This window comes from Plectropomus leopardus, chromosome 5, assembly GCF_026936395.1.
Source record: "Plectropomus leopardus strain MGB_pleo_1.0 chromosome 5, ASM2693639v1, whole genome shotgun sequence".
In the NCBI taxonomy this organism is placed as follows: Eukaryota; Metazoa; Chordata; class Actinopteri; order Perciformes; family Serranidae; genus Plectropomus; species Plectropomus leopardus.
Window position 1 is genome coordinate 14,428,756 of NC_142180.1, and position 9,969 is coordinate 14,438,724.

At 39.2% G+C, this 9,969-nt stretch overlaps 2 protein-coding genes across 5 annotated transcripts in view; one reads left to right on the plus strand and one right to left on the minus strand.

Annotated features, from left to right (window-relative positions):
- The window catches only part of tprb (translocated promoter region b, nuclear basket protein), a 23,871-nt gene extending 23,020 nt beyond the window's left edge, over window positions 1–851 (plus strand). For both annotated transcript variants that reach the window (XM_042514840.2, XM_088077555.1), the window contains exon 51: window positions 544–851. In XM_042514840.2, coding sequence (XP_042370774.2) covers window positions 544–593 — 50 coding nt within the window. In that variant the 3' untranslated portion in view covers window positions 594–851. The remainder of the gene's footprint in view (window positions 1–543) is intronic.
- prg4b (proteoglycan 4b) lies at window positions 43–9,272 on the minus strand. 3 transcript variants are annotated; one of them, XM_042514851.2, is made up of 15 exons: window positions 8,818–9,272; window positions 8,634–8,712; window positions 8,194–8,310; window positions 7,715–7,837; window positions 7,231–7,311; window positions 7,058–7,111; window positions 6,368–6,427; window positions 5,975–6,253; window positions 4,456–5,343; window positions 3,874–3,960; window positions 2,909–3,045; window positions 2,564–2,720; window positions 2,308–2,415; window positions 1,786–1,914; window positions 43–967 (listed from the first exon to the last, which is right to left on the minus strand). In XM_042514851.2, the coding sequence occupies exons 2-15, from the start codon at window positions 8,698–8,700 to the stop codon at window positions 858–860; spliced, it is 2,397 nt and encodes a 798-aa protein (XP_042370785.2). In that variant the 5' UTR covers window positions 8,701–8,712; window positions 8,818–9,272; the 3' UTR covers window positions 43–857. The 3 variants fall into 3 exon arrangements, with proteins under 3 accessions (XP_042370785.2, XP_042370798.2, XP_087933682.1); XM_042514864.2 differs by lacking the exon at window positions 7,231–7,311 and having other exon boundaries at window positions 8,818–9,267; XM_088077556.1 differs by lacking the exons at window positions 7,058–7,111; window positions 7,231–7,311 and having other exon boundaries at window positions 8,818–9,269.
- Between the last annotated feature and the right edge of the window lie 697 nt (window positions 9,273–9,969).

Genomic DNA, 9,969 nt, shown 5'->3' on the forward strand with positions numbered 1-9,969 from the left:
TTTGAGAGTTTCCAATAAACAGCAGACTTCCAGACAAACGCCTGAAACAATATTGTTTTGTTTATTGTAAATCAGATGTAAAATTCCATATTTTCAGGAACTGTGTTAGACTTGTGAAAAAAAAACTTTGAATCCTAAAATATTATTGCTTTTTAATTACACATTCTTTGCAAATGGTTGCATGCCTGATAATTTGTACTAAATTGACTTAAATTTACTTTTGCGTCTCCTTAGTCCTCTAATCATAACGCATTAATTGCAGTGCGTTATGTTTTTTGAAAGCTATAACATGTATACAAATCACTGCTGAACAGTCATGATGTGCACGCTAATCCTGGCAAAGCATTTGTTCCAATTAACAACCAATCATAGCATTAAATACATGTGGGTGTATTATAATTCAGTTTAATGTTGGTAGCAGAATAACAGAGGACGCACTATTAGTCTTTTACATTTCATACACATTTTATACAGCCACTGTACAGACTGTTTAAACCAGGAAAGCAGGCTTTGTTAAAGCAACAATATTTTATATCTCAACAGGTCAGGGATTTCCCTCTCGGGGTGTACACGGGAGACGATTCGCTCGATGAAGCACTAATCAGTGACTGGAGACCTTGTCATTCCCGTCAGAAACACATTACATATTTTACAATCAGCGTGTTCAGGTTCTGTATTCAGCCTTGATAATGTTCACTTGTTTTGAAGCCTGTTGTTATTAGTTTAGTTTGGCTTTTTTTTAATGTACTTGTAAAGTACCTTTTTTTTAATCAGTCCATGCTGAAGCGGTGTGTTTTATGAAGAATGTAATAAACTTTAAAATTGAAGAAAATAAATTGTACGAGACACAACTTTCATCAGACTTTCTTTTGGCATTTGAAGAAGTTGTTGCTCTGAGGTGACGTGCTGGCTGTTGGAGCAGCAATGAAGGGGCGTCCACGGTCCATCCTCACGTTGTAGGATTTGGCTGCAAAAAAGCAGAATGGCTCATTATGCATTTTAATTTATGCATGTGTTTCAGGATGTACTTTTTATCCTTGCACATGCCAGTTTCCATTTTAGTGAACATGAATTTGGCACAAACTTAAGTTTTAAGGGGATTAGTTTGGACAGTTTTTGGCTACAGCGAGACATGAACTTAAGAGCTGGAGTGTTTTCTTGAATGACATAAATGACTAGACGGTTAAAACCCTTGTGATGATTAAACTGAGTGAAATGATTCAGTCAGACAGGAACTGCAGTATTCTTCAGACGATCGGTATCAACATTAAAATGGAATCTTTTACTGTGGTTACTCGTTTTGAACTTTAGGTGAATGGGCACCACCCTCAACGACCTTACTAGTCTAATACCCCACCCTGAAACACACACCCAGACACACATGGTCCTCGTTAGGCGTGTCAGACATGATGTGAATGAGGCTTACAAAAGTTTTAGTGCAGACAGACGAGAATGATGTTTTTCTTTGAAGAATAACAATTAAATATTGTTATTGTAAAGAAAAGATCTTTGACCAATAAACCACAATTACTACTTAGGACCTTCGACTTTTATGTCAGTCACGAGGGTGTGTGGAGAGTGAATCCAAAATAAAGCAAGTTTCTTCTCAATGATCTAATGACTAAATTTGGGCCTTGATGTACAGAACAGCCTGAAACTATATTTTGTTTTCCTCAACACTAGACTGGCTTTAGAGAAAATGTCTTAAAATAAAACTGAAGCCACTCCCTAAATCTGTTAAAAAGAGAGAAATGACAATGGTGCTGTTATGTACTGACGACTTACATCTTGAGAAGACGTAGTATTTGTATCCTTCTGGTTCCCTGTTGTTGGGGACGGACACAGCAGCTGTGACAGTGGAGGGGAAACCCTTCCAAGATGTCCGGATGTTGATGGCTGGACTCAGACTAGATACTTGAAATAAAAGAGAGGAGTGTAAAATGAGGGGAGGGATTCATATATTTCTCAGATGATATTTTTAGAACATCACAACCCTTCAACAGTTGCAGTCCCATAAACAGAATACAGACAGCCTATTTCCCCTTGCCAATTATTTACAAGCTGGACCTTGCTGCCCCTCTCACCTCCACAAAAGCATGACTCACTTTTTCAGAGAGCTACATGTGTTGTAACTCACAGCATGTTTATGTGAGTTAAAGTAAATCTGTTCAAAATACCCAGAAAACACCCAGTACATTAATCACAAACCACACAAATTACGGAAAACAAGTTTCAATCTACGTCATAGTTAAGATGCATTGATGTTATACAATTTACTTTTTGTCCTGTATGAACTTCTTTGGGTACCTGCTTGTCGAACCATTCGGTTGTGGACTGTGTAAACAGCATGCTGGACTTTTCTGCCACATGTTGGACTGGTGCCAAACTGGTATGAATATTTCTGGACCACCCCCCCTGGAAGAAATGCTCAAAAGTTAATATCAGAATGTATTCATTCAGAAAATTGGCATGATATACATCATACAAAAAAATACAACAGAAAAACAGTTAAATAAACTAAAAAGATACTAAGTAGTTTGACTCTGCAGCAGCATTTCATCACCTCTCTTGAAGAAGTAAACTGACTCTCCCCTCATCTGGTACTGAGGCACAGACAGAGCAGCTGTAATGTGGCCCCGAAGCCCATCAAAGCCTGTTTCAATGACTTTTGGATAGTTGGGGTCCAACACACCGTTTTCAAATCTCCAGTACTGGGAACCCTGCAGAGACCACAATCCCAAATATTAAACCTCAGACAAGTACAGCACGTAATACAAGTGGATAATTAACCAAGAGGAAATGTGAGATTGGGCAGTGGATATGGAGCAAGGGGTCCCATCCATAAAAAGCCTTAAATTTAGATTTGCCAAATTCGCTCATTGGTTTCAGATCGGATGAGTGAATTTACCTTGAAAATATACGTTTTGCCCTGGCAGTTGCAGCGGGTGAACACAGTGTCAATGGGGGAAGGGACGCCCCACACTTGTGTGATGCCACGGGCCGGACCGGGCACCATGTTTCTGTCCAAAACCCAGAAGTAGTGCCCTAAGAAAACATACAATAATGTTGCTACATAAGTGTGGTCCACCTGCATACAGCATTGAGAATTAAAATTAGTCATTTTGAAGTCTATCACAATATTTCACCTTATGTGAATTGTGTAGTTTATTGTGATATAACGTCTTAATCCTGCATTTTCTGTACTTTTTGTACTCTCACAGTGAAAGAAATATTCAGATTCTTTAGAGCAATAACACAACAATGTAAAAATCATCCATTAGAAGTAAAAGTCCTGCATTCAAAATTGTGTAAGTACAGATTATGATCAAAATGTACTGAAAGTGTCTAAAGTAAAAGTACTATGACATTATTAGATTGTAAATACTGATACATTATTGTCTAAGTTTCATTTTACTGTTGTAGTCGGTTGAGGAGAAACCGGTTTTGTCTTCTTTATACTTTAAACACTCCGGTGGTTTCCAACCTTAGGGCTGGGCCCCCAGCAAGGATCACAAGATGATTAATGAGATATGTAGAAGAAAAGAAGAATCGGAAGAAAAAAAAGTTTCCAAGCTGTTAAAACTAAATTACTCTGTGATGGAACTGCTAACAACTCATACATCATAGTTTTTATGTGAAAACTTAATTCAAAAGTAGTTGTCATTAGCTGTACTTTTCAGATACATGTGATGAAGTAAAGTTCAATATTTCCCAATAAAATGTATTGAAGTCAACATATAAAGTAGCATAAAACCAAACAAAATATAAACAAATTCTCTCTTCACCACTGCTCTCTTTTACATTAATTAACAGGTATTTCAATGTGTAATACAATTCTTAGCTCTAATGATCAGCTGCCTGACTGTCACTAACCTCTGAAAACCACCATAGTGCCGTTCCTCAGCGTAGTGACTGCACTGACCGGACGCTCACTGCACAGATTGGTATCGTTGTTGTCATCTGGGAAAAAATGACACAGTTTGTGAGGAAAACCATCTGTCTGAATAAAAAAGCAATAACACAAAGAAACCATGCAATCGCACACTGAGTTAGTGGGTGATAAATATAATGTTGTGCTCCAGGAGCTGCAAAGACGTATTTCCATTCTTTAAAGTATCTGAGCTTTATTGGTAATTTCAAAGGAATGTTTGATTCGTTTACAGTGTGAGAAAACAGCCACCTCTTTCACTTAATATAGTGTAGCTGCAATTTGAAGGAAGGTCTGTTCACCCAGAGGCAAAATGACAAAACAGCTGAGCTCATAAAGCAGGCTGAGAGCCGTAATAAATACGGACCAGATAGGCCCCTATTTTTGCAATAGTGTCAGACTTATGTAATATAAATTAGGTAAAATCAGATCCTAAGGGACAGAAATTTTAAAACTCGTACTGAAATCCATCTTTGATATGTTTTCTGTGACTGTTGAGGCGGACCAATGATGAGAGCATTTCTTACCTGCTTGGTAGTCTCTAGGATTGTCTATGTTGAGAGTTTGTGTGGTGTCAAGAGGCTTAGTCTCAGGTTTGGAGGGTTTAGCCAGCGTCGGTTTAGCTGGAGTCGGTTTAGCTGGAGCTGGTTTAGCTGGAGTCGGTTTAACTGGAGCTGGTTTAGCTGGAGCTGGTTTAGCTGGAGTCGGTTTAACTGGAGCTGGTTTAGCTGGAGTTGGTTTAACTGGAGCTGGTTTAGCTGGAGCTGGTTTAGCTGGCAGTGGCTTGTATGGTTTGCTCTGAGGTTTTGAGGTGGCTTCAGGTGCTTTTGTTGGGTCTGGGGTGACATTAAGCGAACCATCAGTGGTTACTCCTTGTGTAATGTCAGCTGTTGTGTCATCCTGATCTGTATTTGTGGTTGTGGGAGTGTTGGTTGTCAGAGTATCAGGATCTGGCATGTCCCCAGGCCCTGCTGGAGAAACACTGGTGGAAGGATATTCAGGGTCTGCCAGAGAAGAGGGGGTACCTGTGTCTGTATTCACAGTGTCATCTGGTCCCGGGATTGAAGTGGTTGTCTCTGGGACGGACGTTGAGTCCAGTGTTGATGAGGCAGAGATGGTGGTGAACTGAGAGTTCTCCAGGACTGTGGAGGAGCCCTGTGGTGTTCCCGTAGATACTGGAGGGGTGCTGACGGGTAGGGTTGTAGCTTTGGGCTCGTCAGAGGAAGCTACAGTCGGATCCTCAGGCTGCACCTCTGCCTGCCCTACCGTGCCCAGCTCTGGGGTGTTTGCAGTGGGAGAATACTCAGTTTGGGGAGCTGTGGTTGGAGTAGTCGGACTTGAGACATGATCAGCTGCTGTGGAGTACTGAGGGAGAGTTGTTCCTGCGTCGGATGAGCTGGTTGCATCACTGGAATCTGGAAGGAGAAAAACCTTCTTAGGAAGTTATATATAAATCAGATATACTCAACAGTAGTAAGAAGCATTTTTAAAAGAAAAAAGCAACTTCAAATTAAAGGCAGCATGTAAATGTTAGCGGCAAAGTAAAAGAAAAATCTGAATTAATTAGTAGAGAAGAAGACGACATACTGGAGAAACATCCATGTAAAAAATGCAGATGCTTTTATATACTAAATTATTTGATCTTATTTGTAAATGAATACCTTCAGTAGAATAATATTTAACTGATGAACAAACATAGAGAATAACTTCATATTGAAAGTAGAGCTGCAACAGTCAATTGGTTAGTTGTTAACTATTAAGTTAAACAAGTATTAAAACTAATTTGGTAATTTGTTTTTGGGGGGGTAATAAAGAAAGTCTAATTTTTCTGATTCCATTTTCTTAAATGTGAAATTTTTCTGGTTTATTTATTCCACAATCATTAACTAAAACACCAAAGGAGGAAATATATTTTGGAAAGAAATAAGTCATCTTCTAGTTAAGTAAACAAGACAGCTGGTGTTTGAACATTTTACTTAGAAACTTGATATCCTTTTTCCTTTTTCTGCCACCCATGTATTTGTCCTTATCCTGGACATCACATACCTGTGCTCTCAGTGGGGGCCTCTTCGATGATGGGGCTGTTATCGGTCTGTGTTGGTTCATTATCTGAGAGAGTGGTCTGTGTCTGAAAGAGAGCTGTAAAAGTCTCTGTACTGAACTCTAGAGCATCTGGTTCCTTGGTGGGTTCAGTAGAAATCTGATCCAGCAGGTCAGCTGTAGATGATCCGTAGCCACTGGTGCTCTCTGGGATTGGACTTGCCTCCGGGCCCTTCACTCCATCGTTAGAAAATTCATCATTGGGAAAAATCTGGCTGTATGTATCTAGAGGTATGTGACAAGTGAAAAAAAGTACACACTTAGATGTCACACTCATGAAACTTTACTGGGAGAAAAAACACTTTGCTAGATTTATTATCCATGCACATCGATGCTCACCATCACTGGGAACATCTTGTTGATATGATGTTTGACTGACCAGTGGAATTAAAGGGTCATCTGTGGGCAAAATCAAATAATGATATCTATTATTAGCAGTTTTTAAATCACTACTACCTCTATTTCTCCTGGGTTTGTTTTCGTGAGCATGCGCATCAGCGACTGTGACATTCCAGAAATGTTGAGACATGTCTTCCTCCTGAGAGAGAAGTAACACAGATGCAAGAGTATCTCCGCCCACAAAACTATTCCGAGCCAACTACCGAATTAAAACCACCAAGAAAATGTTCTGTCACCCTTTCTTGGCTTCATTTAGTGCTTTCCTCTCTTGTGACTGAGCCTGTGCCCGTAAACCCTCCTACACACTCATGGCAACACTGCTTCCTTGTGTTTCTTTTGGCTAGTGGGACTTGTGCTCTTGGCTTGTTCTGGTGAGACTTGGCCCCCAAAGCAAACCACAGCAAGAGAGCCACACTGTGGCAGTCAACCGTAAACATCTTCCTGCTGTACTCCTGACACATGTCTTATTAAAGCCACTGAGATCAGCTCAGAATTAGGTAATCTAAAATAAATGACTGTATGAGCACTGGTTTCTTTCATTAAAGTCCAGTAGCTGTTATTTAGGATGTTAAATAACATTTTGTAGGGTTAGGGTTAGGGTTGGACAAGTATTTTAAAAAGCATAGTCACCTGCGTTGTTTCCCTCGCTGAATGTTGGAAACTCTGTTGCTTCAGTCAGAGGCTCTGATGAAATATTCATGAACAGAGATTAGAGAGAGAAGCCGGTAAAAATATTTGTCTTAAACCCTAAATTACTGAAAATGTAGGGGAAAAAAACTACAATTTTGCCAAGTCAAATATACCTTTAGGTTTGTTATCATTTACATTATCACATGAACTAGTCTTCCCTGGTGCCGTTTCACTGGTTGCTCCACTGATTTCTTCTGTGGTAATTAGCCGAAAGAAAATATTGTCAAATTTAATCCAATGCATCGGTGCAGATTACTGCATGCATTACATGCTACTCCACATGCTGGTGGACATGCCATGTTTAATTAACCCTGGCTTTTTTGCACTTTTACACCATTCATGCACATGTTTTCTCAAATGATTTTATTATTTTTGCATGATAGTGGAACTGAGTAAGGTGAGGGCTGACTTTAACATGCAGCCATTCTGTCCAACAGTCATCGCTGTATTTACTGATCATGTATCAAATGATCACCAAATGTCAAAAGAAGACACTAAAGATGTTACAGAGTGTGAAACTGTGAGGGGAAGTCACGGTTAACATGCACAAAATAACACACAAACACAATCATGCTGAGTTTGTTGGACAAGGCTCACCCTCTGCATTACAGTGGCTCTTATAATCTGGACAACACTGTTTGAAGTTAGTGCAGTCAGAGTCGCAGTTGCACAGTCGGCCTCTTCTGAAGTTTTCTCCACACCGTCCCATACAGGAGTTTTCTATTGCACACAAACACAACAGAATTATACAGTGAGACTACACAGTGCTGATCATTTCGACTGATATGTTGGTGAAGATTGTCAGTCATTCAGGTCATAGTAATTCTAAGCGCTATATCGTAGGCTACTTGACTTGCTTGGGTTTCTTGAAGACATTTCACCTCTCATCCGAGAGGCTTCTTCAGTTCTGAACGGATATAGCCCTTAGAATTAACATAAAAACCCCATCTGATGTGTGCGGAAAAATATCAGTAACTCAAAATGTTTGTATCTTAGCGTCTGCTGGTTGATATCAACAAAGAAAACATTTTTGGTATCATTATTGACCTGGTGAAAAGTATTAGTAGGACTCTTACTTGTGGTGCATTGGGATTCAAAGTCTTTGCAGCACTCTCCATAAAACAGGCAGTTGTAGTCACACTGGCAGAGGTTACCCCTGTTGTACTCGGCACCACATCGACCTTTACAGCTTGCTGTTTATAAGAAAGAGCACATGGAAAGAGAAAATAAAACATCACAGAGGGACTGAAATAATATCATCTACTTGAGGACATAGTGTGTTAATAATACAGCAGGCCAGGGACTGATTTTTGAAGTAGTGACATACATATGTTCCTTCTCTGGTAAATAATTGTTAACAGAACAAACATAAATGAGTACATGCACAGAAAACACGATACATTCCAGTAAAGCCCTTCATTTAGGAAAGAACGTTTCTGGTAATCAGAATACAGAATAAAAAATTTCAATTTCATGTTGCTCTATGCAAAACAAATGTCACACAAATTATACTCACTCTGAGCAGCGCTAAATGCCAAAGCACATGCCAGCAAAATAACAACACAGAGCACAGTGGAAGACATCCTTCTGTAAATCTGAAACCAAGCAAGAGACACACAAAGAATAAATACATCAGAGTGCAATTATTTACTCATTCTTAAAATTCTGAGAGATACAGGAGGAAATAAAAAGTAACCCACCTTGTCTGACTCCTTGTCAGAATCCTGCCGGACGTTTGTCTCTGCTGCTTTTAAAGGGCTGAGAGAGACCGGCTGACGTCCCGTTAATTGGCGGATCCGGTCTAATTAAAAGTGTGATGATCTCACAGGCTGTAGGGAGGATCCTCCAGACCAGACCATAAGTCCAGACATCATGAATCCCCACAAACAGCTGGAAGCACATCAACACACATCTGTGCCAGACAGACGGCTGACTTCACACACACTTTTGAGCAGTAGGGGAAAAAAAGTGGTCGTGACTTGCTTTGCTGTCACACTGTGGGTGAACTGGACACCTTCACATCCTCACAGGCCTGGTTTGTCAAATCAATACCATATGGACAGTCAAATAACTCTGCTAAAGTCATTTGTTTAACTTTCAGAAGTCAGCCAGGTGTTTTATCATTTAGTTTTAAAAGGAACAGGAATGCAAGCAAGGACTAACATTTGTTATAGCTCATATAATGCATAGTTGTTTCCACTGTTTCTATATTTGTCATGAGATTTTTCATAGTAGCATCAGTTTATTCCCCTGATGTTTATCACAATGTATTGTAAATAATGGTAGTACATGAGAGCAGCCAGTGGTGGAAGAAGTATTCAGATGATTTTCTCGTGTAAAAGTAACAAAAACAACATTATCAAAATATTAAAATATTAAATTATTTATTCAAAATTTTACCAAAGTAAAAGTATCTGCAAAATGTTGCCTACTCAGAGTTACAAAAGTAACTATGTTTATGAGGCAGAATGACCTGTGTCAGTATTATATTTTGGTATCATATCATTGATCCCTGACCACGAAAGCAGTACTTTAGCTGATTAAGTGGAGCAATTTCTTTCCCTCTTTTATATACATTTGGGCAGGTAATAGATAACAGTGCATGATCAATTAAAAAAAACATCAACTATATTTTGTATCAAAATCTTAAAGAAGCATACAATACTCAAGTAAAGTTTAAATACCTCAAGACTATACTTGGTCTAAATACTGTCAATGCATTTAGGTAGTCTGCTCTGCTGAGAGGGGCATTGTATGTACTGAGAGACAAACTTGGGCTGTTGATTATGAAAATATTTTCGGTCATCAGTGAACTGTTAATGCATATAGTCACACACATATAGTCACATTTT